The sequence below is a fragment of the Delphinus delphis genome, chromosome 14 (assembly GCF_949987515.2).
Source record: "Delphinus delphis chromosome 14, mDelDel1.2, whole genome shotgun sequence".
Classification (NCBI taxonomy): Eukaryota; Metazoa; Chordata; class Mammalia; order Artiodactyla; family Delphinidae; genus Delphinus; species Delphinus delphis.
Window position 1 is genome coordinate 12,530,504 of NC_082696.1, and position 16,973 is coordinate 12,547,476.

Sequence of the window (16,973 nt, forward strand, 5' to 3'; positions counted from 1 at the left end):
CTTCAGTTCCTCGGTCTCAGCGGCCACATTTCAGTGCTTGGTAGCCACTTGGTGGAGAGTGGCTGCCAGCACTACAGAAAGTTCCTTCTGGTCCTTTTCCTCTCTCGTTGCAAACACGTGCTCACATAAAGGAATCCAGTTTGACCGCTGATCTTAGAGAGACCGCGTGGGGTTGAGCCCTCAGCATGGTTTAAAAAGGCAGGGGTGTAGGCTGTGAGAACCAGCCACCCAGCGGGGAGCTGCATCGCTCCGTTGTTTAGATTCGGCAGTCTTGGGTGATAATAAAAAGCACACTGGTCTTTAGTGAGTTTTATTATTTAAATTCTCTACACACAGTGCACTCCTTACTGCCTACACCTGGCTGGACCATGCACCCTGAGCAACCTCTTCCTTATGTCATCGGTTCTTAGTGTTTAATTCCTAAATCATGAATGAAAAGCAATCACATTTCAGTGCCCTTTCATAAGATTGAGATTTGCCATTTATATGTAACTTTCTGTGATTTTATTGTACATCTTCAAATGGAAGGAATAGCAGTGGTCTCAGGCCATCGATTTGGACACTTCGTGATGCATACAGCACTGGAAGTATGCCTATGTGTGTACCTTAGGGGTGTGGAGGCGCATAAAAGTAAAGACCAGGATGTGGAGGGTGGAGCCAGGAAGGGGCACGTAATTAAGTTCACTTTTTAGATAACAACGGAACATATCAGTCACACCCCAGCTGCTTCTGTGTGCATCGCTCAGTATAAGGGGCACCATCCTTCAATAGTTTTGGGATTCTCAGAGTGTGTTAAGTAACATCGAAGAGGTCTTCACTGATGGTTGATGGAGTGCTTGCCACACAGCAACTCTGTCAGCTCCTTGGTGCAGAGGCGTAAATGTTAGGTTCTGAAGAAGGGGCGGTGGGTATGGACAGGTAGGTGACGGAGCCTCCTCCTGAGGAGGTGGGAGCCCTTTGGAGCCTGGAAAACTAGGTGGGATTTGGGAGGCAGATGGGAGGCTGTTTGGTGGAGGAGAGGAACGCTGTTCTTCAGACACACGCCCACCAACTGAGGATGTGCTGCCGTCAGGGAAGGGCGGTGCCCAGACAAGGTTTCCTAGAAGCAGAGTGTGTGACAGACATTCTTGTGAAAGCGATTTAGTGCCTGTGCTTTAGGTAAAGCTTGTCCGGGAGGGAGGGAGGCAGAATAAGGAGGCTAAGCCAGCAGATGCTGTCTCAGGTAAAGTCTAGTCTTGGCCTGTTACCCAGGTGTAACCACACAGCACGGGCACTGGTAGCTGTACTCAGGGGTGGCAGCTGTCCACTGAGGGCAGTTTTCCAGAGAAGGGGGCAGCCGTGAGCTTTTAGCAACAGACACAGCAGCCGGGTTCACTGACTGACCAAGGGCTCTGGGTAGACACCACAGCGCTCCTGTAAGAATAAGTAGACCAGACTCTTTGGGGCAGAGGGTGGGAGAGAAAGCTGGACCAGTGGACTGAGCTGGATGGGTGGGTATGGAGTCCCAGGCTAAGGAGTGTGGGCTTCATCTCACAGGTAATTTTTGTCAACAGGTTGACAGTTGATTTTTACACTAATATTTGCATCAGTTTGCTAGGGCCACTGTAACAAAGTACCAACGACTGGGTGACCGAAACAAAAGTTTATTCCTTCCAAAGTCTGGAGGCTAGAAGTCTCAGATCAAGGTTAGCTTCTTCTAAGGTCTCTCTCCTTGGCTTGCAGATGACCGTCTTCTCCCTGTCTTCACGTTGTCTTTCCTCTGTGTGTCTGTGTCCTCTCCTCTTCTTATAGGGACACCAGTCATACTGGATTAAGGCCCACCCATAAGACCTCGTATTATTTTTTAAATTTTTATTTATTTAATTTTTTTGGGGGGGATGCGTGCCATGTGGCATGTGGGATCTTAGTTGCCTGACCTAGGGATCAAACCTGCGCCCCCTGCAGTGAAAGTGCAGAGTCTTAACCACTGGACCACCAGGGAATTCCCACATGACCTCATTTTATTTATTTATTTGTATTTATTTATTTATTTATTTTGCGGTTCGCGGGCCTCTCACTGTTGTGGCCTCTCCCATTGTGGAGCACAGGCTCCGGACGCGCAGGCTCAGCGGCCATGGCTCACGGGCCTAGCCGCTCCGCGGCATGTGGGATCTTCCCAGACCGGGGCACGAACCCATGTCCCCTGCATCGGCAGGCGGACTCTCAACCACTGCGCCACCAGGGAAGCCCCCTCATTTTAAATTAAACATGTCTTTAAAAATCCTATCTCCAAAGTACAGTCACATTCTGAGCTACTCGGGGTTTGGGGGAGACAGTTTAGCCCATGATACTACCTACACACAAGAAACACCAGTTGGGAGCTGTTACACGTGTAGGTGATGGGTAATGTTGTTCCGGGCGAGGCTAGGACGGGGCAATTCTAGGGAAAGACTAATGCAAGAGGCCATTTGGAAGAAGCATCAAGAGGACTCACAAAGCAGCACAGCGTAGTGGACAGGAAGGGGCCCCGGAGCTGAACTCCTTGAGTTCAAATCCCACCTCTGCCACATCTTAGCTGTGGGACCTCAGCTAAGTATTTGGTATTTCTGAATCTCACTCCTAATTACTCATGTTGACAGCAGAGGTTTTGGGGTAGGGGTGAGGAAGGTAGGCAAGGCAAGGAAGAAGCAGATGTGAAATGTGGCAGTGAACCTGGGTGGCAATACCAGTGACAAAAGTTAGAATGTCAGGAAAGAGCCATCTGGGAGGCAGAGATGACAGGTCTTCTGGGCATCACTTCTGGGCATCTGAGCTTGAAGTGACAGGAAAATTCAGGTGGATGTGTTCAGAAGGGAAGTGAAAATGATATCTAAGTATAGGCTAGAGTTAGTTCCTTGACCTATGGAAACTCACTTAAGAAAGGGCATGCTTCCTTTTTCTTTGGTTTTGTCTACCTTCCTGCCCGGTTCCACTAACTATGCAATTTGGGGGAAGAGGTAAAGGTAAGGCGTGAGACGCCTAGCTTTGCTTCTGACCCAGGGAGGGAAAACCGTCAAAATGCAGAGCCCGTTTTCCAGCTTAGCTATTAGGCATCTGGTGATGTGTCCAGGATATTTTCAGAACATGAACTCTGGTAGACCAGTACTGCGTACAGTTTCTTAGCCCCCGCCCTGGCTGTTGCCCTGTGTGTCATTCTTCAGGGGTCTGTATGCCTGGGTGCCCACCTCTGCTGGGAGGGAGCATCTTTAGTTCTTGTCAACATCATTCATGTTGTCACTGAAAAGCTGTTCATCGCTCTGTTTTTAGGCCACAGTCATGGTAAACGAGGGTTATTTATTTAGAAGTAACCATCAGTGTTGGAGTTTTCGGAAAATGCCTGTTCTATGGAAATGCTCCAATTTTCTTCTGTTTCTATTTGTTGAGGGCCTGGGTCCTGGCCCCATGTTTTCAGACATTGTCCAAGATTGTCAGAGTGAGATGTGGATCAATTACATAGTTCGGAGAGTTGACAGACTGTGGTGTACGCTCTGGGAGACTGTTTCTCTGGGCCTCGGCATCTCTCCCCAAAATGGGGCTGTCTTTCTGTGAGCACTGGCTACTCCCGTCCTCCCAACCCTTAGACTCCCATTCCCACTCTCACTTCCAGGAGATAGGGGGTCTTCCATCCATCACCACCTGGGCTAGATGGGGCGTAGGTGTCCTTTTATTACTCCCCGGGGTCTAGCACTGTCCTCACTTGCTGCCTCCCACTGGCCTTCACCCAACATCTTCGTGCCCTGACTCACTTTCTTGCTGTTCCTTTACCAACTAGAAAAGGCCAGTCATTGCTGTTAGATTGTAGAAGAGATAGGATTGAAGGTCTCGCACAAGATTTTAAAATATTTTTTAAAAGCTGTGTGGATTTTAAATTTGAAAAATTAACTTGTGTGTGTGTGTATAATACTAAATTAGACAGCATAAGGTTGGGTACTTACTATGCGACGAGCCCTGTGCTAAGCCCGTTACATGTATTACGTTACCTAATTCTCACAGCTACCCTGTGTTGCTACTATCTTTGTCCCTGTTTATTCCCATTCTATAGAAGAGGCACAGAGAGGTTGAGTGATTTGCCTGGAAGATACACACCTAATCAGAGGTATAACCAAGATTGCACCCAGGCAGTCCGAATTCCGAGCCCATACTCCTAGTGAGTGGTAGCATTGTTAGTAATTAGTGTGAACTAACTCATTCTGTCCTCACTGCAGCCCTACGTGAGAGGCACTGTCAGTATGGCTGTTTTTCAGAGGAGAAAACTAAGACTTGGGAGTTTAAGTGATTTGCTCAGAGCTGGAATTCTAACCTGCCTGACACCTGGCTCCTGGGCCTCTGCCTTTCTTGCACTATGCACCTAGGCTCTCAGAGCTCTTGGTAAATGGTTTATATAATATATACAACGGAATACCACTCAGCCAGAAAAAAGAATGAGATAATGCCATTTGTAACAACATGGAAGTACCTAGAGATTATCATACTAAGTGAAGTAAGTCAGAGACAAATACCGTATGGTACCACTCATTCGTGGAATCTAAAAAATGATACAAATGAACTTATTTACAAAACAGAAAGAGACTCAGAGACATAGAAAACAAACTTACGGTTACCAAAGTGGGGAGGGAGGGAGGGATAAATTAGGAGTTTGGGATTAACAGATACACACTACTATATATAAAATAAAAAGGTCCTATTGTATAGCACAGGGAACTGTATTCAATACCTTATAATAACCTTTAATAGAAAAGCATCTGAAAAAGAATATGTGTACACACACACACACACACACACACACACACACACACACAACTGTATCACTTTGCTGTACACCTGAAACTAACACAACATTGTAAATCAACCATACTTTAAAAAAAACAAAACAAAAAAACTCTCGGTACATTTTGAGTGTCTCAAAGCAGAATACACGTTGGATGTTTCCAGTAGCTGCAGACACACAAATGACCTGGGCCCCTGTTTACCCAGGGGCTGGTGTTGGTTTTGGGGAGAACGATCTCCGAGGTAACGTTCATGCTTTTACACTTACTCCCTTTCAGACCTCGCCTCCGCCCACAACCACTCAGTCCCCGGACAGCACGATGGATGCCTCACTGAAGAAGGAGAAGCCAGCCATCCTGGATCTTTATATCCCTCCTCCACCGACCGTTCCCTACTCCCCCCGGTATGTCGGTGCCCATTTCTGTGGTGTGCACGTCTCCTTGCGTGGAGGTGCTAGTGGTGGTGTGAAGACCACAAGTATCTCCAGAGGAGACGCTGCTGACACTCCAGTGTGTTGGGGATGAGTCTTGAATCCACCGTCCAAAAGTATCGCCCTGGGCGTGGGCGTTGGGGAATGGGTGAAGGGGGTCGAAAAGGACAGACTTCCAGTTACAGGCGAAGTCCTGGGGGTGTAATGTACAGCGTGGTGACTGTCGTTAACCATGTTGTGTATCTTTCAAAGTTGCGGAGGGAGTAGATCTCAAAAGTGCTCATCCCAGGAAAGCAAGAATTGGTAACCACATGCGATGATTGTTTTGCCGTACATACGTAAATCATTACGTTGTACCTCTGAAATGAATACAGTGTTATATGTCGATTATTATCTCAATGAAACCGGGGGTAGGGGAAGTGTGATCCTTTAGGGGGAAGTGTAGGAACAGATCTAGTTTTATGGGCCTTGAAGCCAGCCAGTATGACGGGGAGGGGGCTGATTAAAGCATGTGCTCTCGGGGACTGCATTGTTTTAATTCTTCGCTGGGCATCGAAGTTTCATTAACTACATGGTACATTTATCTCTGGGGCAGAAGATAATAAATATTTCTGTGAGATTGATTAAAGTTACAGTTTTATTTTGCTGAGAGGGATGTGTTCTCCGTAGGACTTAAAAAATGTGAAAATAGGTGTGGATGGGCTGTATTTTCAGGGCCACGTGTGTTTGTGTGTGTGTGTGTGTGTGTGTGTCTATTATAAATTCTTCAAGATCATTACTTTCTTAATGGCTATCTTAAATGTTTATGGTAAAATGAGGACGGTTATGCTAGATGTTATATAGGGGATGATTAAGGTATGAATATCTAGGCTTATTTATATCATCTTACATATTTACATATGCTGGTAAAAGGAGAGAATCTGGCTCATTTACGAAACATACATTTACTGAGAGTTGGGCCTGATTTACCATCTTATGCAAAACAGATGTAGTCCTTGCCCCCAGAGAACTGCCAATATCTTAGTCAACTGTTCAAGAATAAATTGAGAAATACTTAATCATGCTGTAATAGTTCATAAGACACAGTTTGGACTGAACTTACAGTGCTTTTTCACTTCAGGGTGGACTTTTTCATTTGTTTGTTTTTGTTTTAAGCTGTGCTCTTCGCTTCTGCTGTGTTTCTTTCCTGGGCACAAAGAAAACTTAATGTCATTTTCCTCTTCCTTGAGTCTTGGTTTGCCCAGAAGTTATTATAGCAGGTAGAGCAGTGGCTGCAGTGATCAGGGGCTTTCTGGTTGGTAGACCAGGCTCTTCCCTGTATTCACAGACCAGAGTCCTGTGGTCACGAGATCTAAATTGTGTTTAAAATTACAAGGAGTTGTTGCTTTTGCACATAGAGAGCAGAGGGTTTCACTGATAGAACAAACCAGTGTGTGGACTGTTCTATCAGAAACTGTAGGCTGTAGGGAGGATGGCCCCGACCCCCCTAATCCTGAATATTCTTGTCTGGGTCTCAGTGAGGAGTCACAGGAGCTGTGGTAAGAAGAAGGGTACGTACGTAGTAAAAGTGAAAGGGATCTGGTGCTTTGATTCTACTGGGGGAAACACATGGGCACACGCACACCATTAATGAAGGATATTTTATTTTATTTTTTAAAAATTTGTTATTCACTTATTTAGTTTTGGCTGTGTCGGGTCTTAGTGGATCTGTGGCACGCGGGATCTTCGTTGAAGCATGCGGGATCTTTCGTTGCAACGCGGGCTTCTCTCTAGTTGTGGCGTGCGGGTTTTCTCTCACTAGTCGTGGCGCACAGGCTCCAGAGCATGTGGACTCTGTAGTTCGCAGCACGCAGCCTCTCTAGTCGAGGCGCGCGAGCTCAGTAGTTGCGGCGCGGGGGCTTAGTTGCCCCGCGGCATGTGAGATCTTAGTTCCCTGACCAGGGGTCGAACCCGCATCCCCTGCATCGGAAGGTGGGTTCTTTACCACTGGACCACCAGGGAAGTCACTGAAGCATATTTTATTAGGAATGAAATGTGCAAATGGTCACAGAGAACAAGTGGTGAGTCATGAAAGCTTTGTGAATGGGGAAGTTATATGCCGGGTTTAAAAGTATAGAAGGAGATAGATTCGTGGTGGGGAAAGGGTATGCAGGCAGCAGGCTCACTGGGAACACCAATAGGCAAGGCTGTTCCTTAGACTGTTTTTGAACTCAGTGGATTCTGGGTTTATCGAGTAGTTTTGCAATGAGCCCCTAATGGAATTTACTCAGTGCCGAAAATTTAACCAGCTGGTAATCTGGACTCAACTAAAATTAATTTTAAGTTTTATTATAAGCTGACATTTAGAAAGAACGAAGTTGCAAGCAGCGGTCCAATTTTTGCTGGTTTCTGTACTTTGTTTAGAAAATAGACACTTTCCATTGGCCGCTCTAAAGGCCCCTTTGTAATCTTTGACATCATTTCCAAACCTGACAACTGCCATCGCACATCAAGTGTCTTCTTTGCTGGATCTTGGCAAAGAGACTACTCCTGGCATGAGAAAAAAGGTTCAATAGATCATACCTTCACTTGTGGTGTCTGTAGTAAGGAGGAGATTCAACTCTAGGACAGATGTACAGGAAAACCAGAGCTAGCTCTTCAAGATATATGTGTATCCCTTAAACAACTATGAAAAAAAATCTCATTTTCTCTTATTTAGTAGGATCATCGTATTTACTCTTATTTAATAGGATCTCTGTGTATTTGAGAAGCAACTGTGATTGAAAAAGTGTTGCTTTTTCCTCCACAGGGAGAGGAGGATTTGTTTTCTTCCGTGCGCTAGAAGCAGAATGTATCCTATAATTCTTCAGTGTGAGAGGATCTTCGTAAGCAACGTAATTATTGCCCTCTATCTTGCAGGGAAGAGAATGGGAGTTCCGTTTACGGATTCAGTAAATGTAAACAGCCACAGCCTGGCCCTAAGGGTTCTGAGTCCCCCAATTCCTTCCTGGACCAGGAAAGCCGGAGACGGAGATTTACCATCGCTGATTCCGATCAGTTGCCAGGGTATTCCGTGGAAACCAATATTCTGCCCACAAAAATGAGAGAGAAAACACCATCCTATGGTACGTTGCTGAGTGTTTGTTTTGTTTCTCTTCCCCTCCCCCTTCCTTATTTGGAACTGTTGGATGAATTCGGCAGACTTGAAGGGTAATCCAAGGAAAACATAAACCTCAATGAAATTCTAAGTATGAGACCTTTGTTCATCTTTCTAAAGCTAAGGCTTGTTGAGTCATTACACTGCCTGGCATGCAAGCCCAGCGGGGTGAGATCATGTTACAGTTCCAACTTCCAGTGCCTGCATTTTAACTTGGAGCCGCTTTGCTCCGTGGACCCACAGACGCAAGTTCAGCATGCCTCTGTCCTAATGGTTTGCTGTGGAAATACAGTGCTTTAAAATACTTTTCTTATTTTTAAACTGTGTTATTTTGCTTATGCTGAAGTGAGTGTGATGTCAGGGTGGGGGAGGGTCTAGTTCTAAATAAAGGGAAGGATTCTCTAAAGTCCAAAAACTCTGTCGGCTTTTCCTTTTCCTTCCCCTCCCTCTGAAGGCAAGCCCCGGCCTTTGTCCATGCCTGCGGATGCGAGCTGGATGGGGATTGTGGACCCTTTTGCTAGACCTCGAAGTCATGGGAGGAAAAGTAAGTTTAATTTAAGCAAACTGAAAAACACCGAACCTGGAGTCCAAAACCCAGACCCTCGTTTCAGCCCTTTTGTGCTCTAATGACCATAAAATCATCTTCTCATCTGCAAAATCAGGGGTTGCTGAAGGCCTCTAAGGTCCTATCTGTGTGTAGAATGGCAGAAATACATATTCCTAGGTAGTGATTGTAAATCTCCTAAACAGTATTGTGTGCTTTAAAAAGGCTGTAGACACTGATGGTCCAATTTCTAAACACATAGAAATACACTATTCGTTAAACAATCTCATCGTCAATTTTATGACTATTATTATTGGAACCTGTTTGATTTTTGACCAACAGACATGGGTGTTTTTCTCCCCCAATCCTTCTTGAGCTAGAGAGTAACTACTATTGGAAAAGAAACTTGTGTTTAATTTACCCTGTAATCAAAGTTACAGGTGATAGCACTGGTCTTTTGAGGAAAATGTTTATAGTCTTATTTTTGGCCAGATTACATTCAATTGTCAGGACATCGTAACATTGCTTTTGTGGCACTGAAACAAAGAGCTGGTGAAAAGTTAGAGAACAGTAGGCCTTAGATTGTAAAAGGAAGAAGAGAAAAGTTCTGGAGGCCTAACTTCCAAAGTGATCAACCCCTGACTTCTCCCTGCGACTTGGTAAAGTTTGTCACCTAAGTACCCAAATCACCTGGATTACACTAAATTGGAAAAGGGAGAAGTTGCCTTCTAAGGTCCAAGATACCCTTAGTTGACAAGAAAATCTGTGGAGCAGACAGCAGGGGGCAGGGCAGTTCTTTGTTTAGATTGAGAAATGTCCACATCTTCTTTGCCATTCTTTTTAGCATTTGAAGTCCCCGATTTAGACTTTTATTTCGTTTAAGGTTGAGATATGGGGTGTAGGGGTGGGGAGTGTGAGGTCAGGAAAATGGAAAGATACTTGACCTCCATCCCACCTTCTACATTTTTTCTGGTGTTATCATTTTAGAAAGAAAGGTACCTGCATAAAGGGCAATTAAAAAAAATAACAGCTTTTTTGAGAGACAACTCGCATACCATAAAGCTCACCCTGTTAAAATGTACGATTCAGTGGGTTTTAGTATATTCATAGAGTTGTGCTAATTCCAGAATATTCTATCACTTCAACAAAAAATGCCTGTAAGCAGTCATTCCTCATTCCCTCCTCCTTCAGTTCCTGGCAACCAAAAATCTACTTTCTTTTTTTTTTTTTTTTAACTTTCATAGTCATCTTTTTTTTTCTTTTTTAAATGTATTTATTTTTGGCTGCGTTGGGTCTTCGTTGCAGTGCGCAGGCTTCTCATTTTGGTGGCTTCTCTTGTCGCGGAGCGCGGGCTCTAGGCACGTGGGCTTCAGGAGTTGTGGCACGTGGGTTCAGTCGTTGTGGCACACAGGCTTAGTTGCTTTGCGGCATGTGGGATGTGGGATCTTCCTGGACCAGGGCTCAAACCCACGTCCCCTGCATTGGCAGGCGGATTCTTAACTACTGAGCCACCAGGGAAGCCCTGAAAATCTACTTTCTGTCTCTGGATTTACTTTTTCAAGGCATTTCATATAAATAGACTCCTACAAAATGTGGCTTTTTGACAGTGGGCACTTTTTAACGTAACTTTTCCCCTTTGATTACAGAAACAAAACAAATTGTTGGAAAACCTCTAGAAGGTACGAGAAAACTAATCTGTAATCTGCTTCCCCGACCTAGAAATAATCACTCTGAATGTTTTGTGTATCTTCTAGTTGTTCCTATATTTACGTATTATACGCTTAGAAAAATGCGCAAAATGGAATAGATAGCTATTCAGTAATACTATGAAAGGGGAGCGTTAACAGGTGCATTTTTGGTAGCAGCTGCATTAGCAATCCATCTTCTGGCAATAGCACCTCTCCATTCAGTCTGCTGTGGTTGAGCCTTTAGGTTATCTGTGTTTTCCCCCCCAATTGTTAATATTGCTTCAATAAGCATCTTGTACGTAGTTCTTCATCCGTTTTTAAAAGTGGAATTTCTGAGTCAAAAGAATGCTACATGTTGCCAGGGTGCCTTGCATTTTATGTTTCTATTCAGTTTCTTACCCCCCTGCCCCCATCCCAGGGGGTCTACTGGCTTTTAGGGTGGGGTCATTCTTCCTTCTCCAGAAATGTCCCAAGCCTTGCAGAGCATTAAAATCTTTGAACCCCATCCATTAAAGGTGGAGAGTGCCTGCCCTGCATTCAGAGTGATACCCAAAGGCATCCCACCTCCTGAATGCTCCTTAGGGATGCTCGGAAGAAGAACCACCGTTCCAGGGGCACGTGCTCTGGGCTGCAGGCATTGAGCAGGGACAGATGCGGAAGGACTGATAGAATTATAAGATTTTCTCTTTGGTTTTTTGATTTCAAGTGAAATCATGAAAATTCTACACTGATTAAGAAGTGCGGGGAAAAAAAAAAAGGGCTTCCCTGGTGGCACAGTGGTTGAGAGTCCGCCTGCCGATGCAGGGGACACGGGTTCGTGCCCTGGTCTGGGAAGATCCCACGTGCCGCAGAGCGGCTGGGCCCGTGAGCCATGGCCGCTGAGCCTGCGCGTCCGGAGCCTGTGCTCCGCAACGGGAGAGGCCACAGCAGTGAGAGGCCCGCGTACCGCAAAAAAAAAAAAAAAAAAGAAGAAGTGCGGGCCCTTTGATTCTGCTCTGCCCCTGTGTTACCTCTCAGGTGGAAAAGCAGCCTAAAGTGTGCACCTACCTCTTCCGTTTCTGCTTTCTCAGCACCCAGTGGTGTGAGCCTGGCCGCCTGGGGGGCCTGGTAGCCCATCCCTGGGAGGAGGGCAGGGTGTGCTGCCACCTTCAGAGGCAGCGCCATGCAGAGGACGGGTATTTTAACGGACTACTTGTGGACTTTGTCTGAAAACAGGTGAGGACGGCCTTTGCCGGTATTTCAGTAATGAGCGGATCTCTCCGATCATCGAAGAAAGGTCATCCCCCCCATACCGTTTCTCAAGGCCCACGGCCGAGAGGCAGCTGGTCCGAGGTGCAGACTACATCCGAGGCAGCAGGTGCTACATCAGCTCAGATCTCCACAGCAGCGCCACGATTCCATTCTCGGAGGAAGGGACCAAAAAGAAAGCCAGCTCCTCGGCAGCCAAGTCCTCTTCTCCAGAACCGTCCCTGCTGGTCAGCTGGTTTACTCGCCTGAAACTGTTGACTCACTGAGCCCTGCGTTCCCGGGACCCTCCCCGTCTCCTGCTACCAAGTGCCTTGCGTCCTCAATCAGCAACTTGTTTTGATTTTCATCCACAGTATTATGCAGCGACCTTATGCGATTTCGTGGGTTTTCTTTTTTCTTCTTCTTTTTTTTTTTTTTAAGTTGTATACTGCACTTGGAATTTTGAAATCATTGGATGGGAACAAATCCAGAGAATCTTAGATGCTGGCTTATGGAGGCCAAAGGAGGGAAATGGGGAGAGTCCGCTTTTTCTTTTTGCTTCCTTGAGAGTCAGAACACGGAGACACACTCCCTAAACCACAGCCTTGGCCAGGAATGTTATCGTCGTTATGAGTATCTGGGCCATTGTTCTTTTTAGGGGGGTGGGACTACAGTTGGTGGCCAGTGTCACACAGATGTGTTGGTTTTTGGTCCAACCTCTTCACCTGAAAAAGCCAGTGGAGAACACAGTTTTGTTTTGATCTTTCAAGCTCCATGCCACATGTGTAAGTGTAGCAGCTTTGACTTTGAAATAACACGTGGGAAGCATCTGATGCTCTTTCAGAGCAGAGGTTTGAGTGTAGGCCAGTTACACTTAGTTAATGCCCTTTTCATAACAGTCTCAGTGTAAGTCAGTTAATACAGAAGCACGTGAAAAGGTTTAGATAGGGCTTACTACACACAAAGACGTTTATGGTTATTTGTGAAGGGTGTTGTATATTATTGTCTTTAAGGGAAAAGAAGCTATAAGATTTGCTGACAGCCAAAGTATCATTGAGAAAAATGAAACAACCATACTTAGGTTTATGAGAGAGACATCAGTTTGCACTTTGACCTGTTCAATGACTATCTTCTAGAAAAGAATGGACAGTTCTTCAAAACTGTACACATTTTGCTAATTAGAAATCTCTTGGAAAATCTCACGGTCACTCATTTTCAACTAGCATCAGGTATTTTGGAAAAGTGTGTCTGGATATTAACTCTTGTTTAAACTGAATGTATGATATTTTGCTAGAATGGAAAAGTACTATCTTGTTAATTTAAGTGTTTTAAATATAGTTGTATATTTTTCTTACTCTTAGTCACATGTAATTGATATATTTCTGTTTTGTGTCCTACATGAAGCTAACGAAAAAAGTGTTCAAAATGTTTTCAGGTTTACCAGTGACCACCTTGGCTGTTGCCACTGTGGGCACTATTGTTAAAAAAACAAAATAAACCCTCCCAACCATTTTTAGGATTTTATGGATTAGAAATGGGGGCGTTGAGGGACCGTGTGTAAAGTAAAATTACATTTGGAGAATTTTCTGAGCTATATCTCTGGGCAAAGCTGGTATCTCCTATTCAAAAATATCTTCCCCTCACCCCTTGAAATGTCTACTTTGCTGAACTGCCTGAAATTGGAGATTGCTTGGAGTTAACATCTTCCTTTTAAAATGCCTCTGGTGGGACTTCCCAGGCGGTCCGGTGGTTAAGACTCCATGCTTCCAACGTAGGGGGTGCAGGTTCAATCTTTGGTCGGGGAACAAAGATCCCACGTGCTGCGCGTTGCGGGCAAAATATTAAAAAAAAAAAAAAGCCTCTGGTGGGGTTAAGGGAGCTGGCAACCGCTCGCATATTAGTGTGAATGAATTCAGTCAGGCTGTTTTCCTGTCAACCAACCCCCAAGGGAACTGCAGTGAAGATATAGTTGTTTCATGGGGAATGAAAAGGGGTTTGGCCAGTGGAGGAGAGAAGAGGCTTGGAATGCGTGATTCATTGGGTGCTTGACAATACAGTATAAGGGCAGAGCAGTGGCGGGGAAGTCTGGTAACAGGGCACTGATGACTAGAAGGGACTATGGAAAGCGGGGGAGAGCCAGCCCTCGCCCTTTGACTGTTAGCGTGGCCCAGAAAATGGGGTGGCAACTCTTCCTCTCACTCGTCCTCTCACATCACTCTCAGATCCCCTGAGTAATGAGTTTAGTGGTTTTGGAGGTCTTAGCTGGAGGTCAGCCCCTTTTCTGTGGAGTAAATGTCCTTTGTGATCAAATGACCATCCTCAGATGAATTTTCAGTGCCCAACTCAAGTACAGTAACTGTGCCCAATCAGTGTTTCTCAGACTGTTCCCTGAAGTCCTAAGGGGAGGCCACAGAAGTTTCTGGGTTCTCTACCTTCAGTCAGCCTCCACCACTTCATTTTTATTTTTATTTGGGATTTTCTCCTGAAATGTGTTTGAGAAATAGATTGCTGCTTAAAGAAGTTTCTATGTATCTTTACTGTCGACATATATAATTAATAGTTTAATACTAATTTCTTAGAAATTAATGGAAACTGCTGGCCTCAGTATTAATCCAGGTTTAATGGTAGACATGTGTGAACATATGAAGATGTAGAATGACACTTTTTGACATGATCCTTTAAAACAGTGATTTTTGATTACTACCAGACCCAACTCAACACTAACCCTTTTGTATAGTAAATATTTTATAATATCACTACAGTCATCAAATGAAATTCATGGATGATAAAACCTTCTTACATACATAAGAGCATCATCCCTATTTGCTGTTCCAAAATGAAATAGGTACTATAACTGACCTCTATACATCCCCATCAATATAATGTCCTAACTGAATATAAACAAATATACACATATAAATATTTTGTAATGAAATCATTATTTTAATATGTAAATGCTCTAGCATGATTACATTACAAGATGTATGAAATCATGTAACAAAGCACACACTTGCATCTGTACATGAAATCACCAGGCCTGTGGCAGCTACACAGGCCTGCTGTGCTGGCAACTCAACATCAGAAATGGGATTGATGTCAGCAATGCAATTTTCTAAAATGGGGCCAATTCTTTTTTTTTTAATTGAACGAACAATTCTTTAAATTCTATAGCGCTTTACAATTTTTAAAAGTTTCACACACGTGATTTCATATAATCCCATAATAATCCTTTTTTTCCTCTACCCCTATCCTGCCCCTTCTCCTTTCCCTCTCCCCACTGATAACTACTAGTTTCTTCTCTATATCTGTGAGTCTGCTTCTTTTTTGCTTTATTCACTGGTTGTATTTTTTTAGATTCAACATATACATGATATCATACAGTATTTGTCTTTCTCTGTCTGACTTATTTCACTTAGCATAAAGCCCTCCAGGTCCATCCATGTGGGCACAAATAACAAAATGTCATTCTTTTTTATGGCTGAATAGTATTCCATATATATATGTGTGTGTGTGTGTGTGTGTGTGTGTGTGTGTGTGTGTGTGTGTATGTATTGCACATCTTCTTTGTCCATTCATCTGTTGATGGACGCCTAGGTTGCTTCTATACCTTGACAATTGTAAATAATGTTATGAACATTGGGGTGCTTGTATCTTTTTCAATTAGTGTTTATGGTTTTTTTGGATGTATACACAGGAGTGGAATTGCTGGGCCATATGGTAGCTCTAATTCTTAGTTTTTTTGAGAAACCTCCGTACTGTTTTCCACAGTGGCTGCACCAATCTATATTCCCACCAACATTGTACGAGAGTTCCCTTTTCTTAACATGTGGCCAATTCTTGATCAGGTTCTAGACAAAACAGAATTCTGTAACAGTTACATCCATATAGTGTTTACTGGGTGCCTGGATTGTTCTAAATACTTACCTGACAACTTTATGAGGCGGGTGCCACTGTGATTCCCATTTTACATCTGAGGGCACAGGGCTGGTAGGGCAGAGCTGGGATTAAAATCAAAGCAGTCTAGCTCTGGCAACCTTGTTCATCATCACTTTGCTGTACACTTTCCCTCAGTTTATAGAATAATTGCATTCCTGAAAAATCCAATGCATATTAAAACTGGGCTAGAGGTTCCCTGTATGTTTATATATAAAACAAAATTAGATTCTAATTTTCAACTAAACTCAGATAATTCTAGACTGGCTTTCCATCTACATGAATATTTCGTCGGGCAATTGATAGTTGTGCTGATGGGGGACGGTTTCTTGCTGGGAGGGGTCTAACCTGTAGAACTTGTGTAGCATCCGTGTTCCATCTGTTGAATGTAGATAGTGGCCGTCCTATCATTAGCACCTCAAAAGCCCTTACAGTTCCAAAACCACATCTAAGGGGCAGTACCATCCCTTTGAGAACAAGTGATTTAAAAGAAATGCTGTTTCATCTTTGAGTAGAGTTCCAGTCTTCACGTTATATATTTGTCAATTTTCTATCTTTACTTCTGTCTCCTCAGTTCTCTCCCCACCACACCGGAAGTTTTAGAATCTGTTTTGTGAGGGTTGTTTTTGTTTTTCCACCTGAAAGTCAAGCAGTTGTTTGTTGCCTCCTCTGGCCCAAAGACCATCAGTATTCCCAAGTTTCAGTTTATTAGCCCTCAGAAAACTCTAAGAGGTATTTACTCTTAACTTTTCATCCGCCAAAGAGCTGGTGTAAGTAAATGTCTTTGACACAAGTATGTTGCTTTTTTGCCACCAGAGGCATAAATGGGATGGCCATGCAGGCCTAATTTGGATGTTTCCACCTATTGAATCTGTGGTTAGTCCTTACAGAGAAGTGGGTCACATTTTGCTCCCACTCTTTTTTTTTTTTTTAACTTTTTGTCCTTTATGTACCAATTTTTTTTTTTAACATCTTTCTTGGAGTATAATTGCTTTACAATGGTGTGTTAGTTTCTGCTGTATAACAAAGTGAATCAGCTATACATATACATATATCTCCATATCTCCTCCCTTTTGTGTCTCCCTCCCACCCTCCCTATCCCACCCCTCTAGGTGGTCACAAAGCACAGAGCTGATCTCCCTGCGCTATGTGGCTGCTTTATGGACCAGTTTATCTCTTTCAAGGTAGAATGGATTCATCAAATCTGTCTTAAAAGATTAAACTATTTGA

At 44.0% G+C, this 16,973-nt stretch overlaps 1 protein-coding gene across 3 annotated transcripts in view; it reads left to right on the forward strand.

The window, feature by feature from the left end:
• Nucleotides 1-13,488, forward strand: part of CNKSR3 (CNKSR family member 3) — a 101,121-nt gene extending 87,633 nt beyond the window's left edge. The window contains exons 10-14 of one of the 3 annotated variants that reach the window (XM_060029738.2): nt 5,064-5,188; nt 8,114-8,319; nt 8,806-8,895; nt 10,542-10,574; nt 11,799-13,488. In XM_060029738.2, the coding sequence (XP_059885721.1) occupies nt 5,064-5,188; nt 8,114-8,319; nt 8,806-8,895; nt 10,542-10,574; nt 11,799-12,097 (753 nt within the window). In that variant the 3' untranslated portion in view covers nt 12,098-13,488. The remainder of the gene's footprint in view (nt 1-5,063; nt 5,189-8,113; nt 8,320-8,805; nt 8,896-10,541; nt 10,575-11,798) is intronic. The other 2 variants (XM_060029735.2, XM_060029736.2) reach the window with 2 other exon arrangements.
• The last annotated feature ends 3,485 nt before the right edge of the window (nt 13,489-16,973 follow it).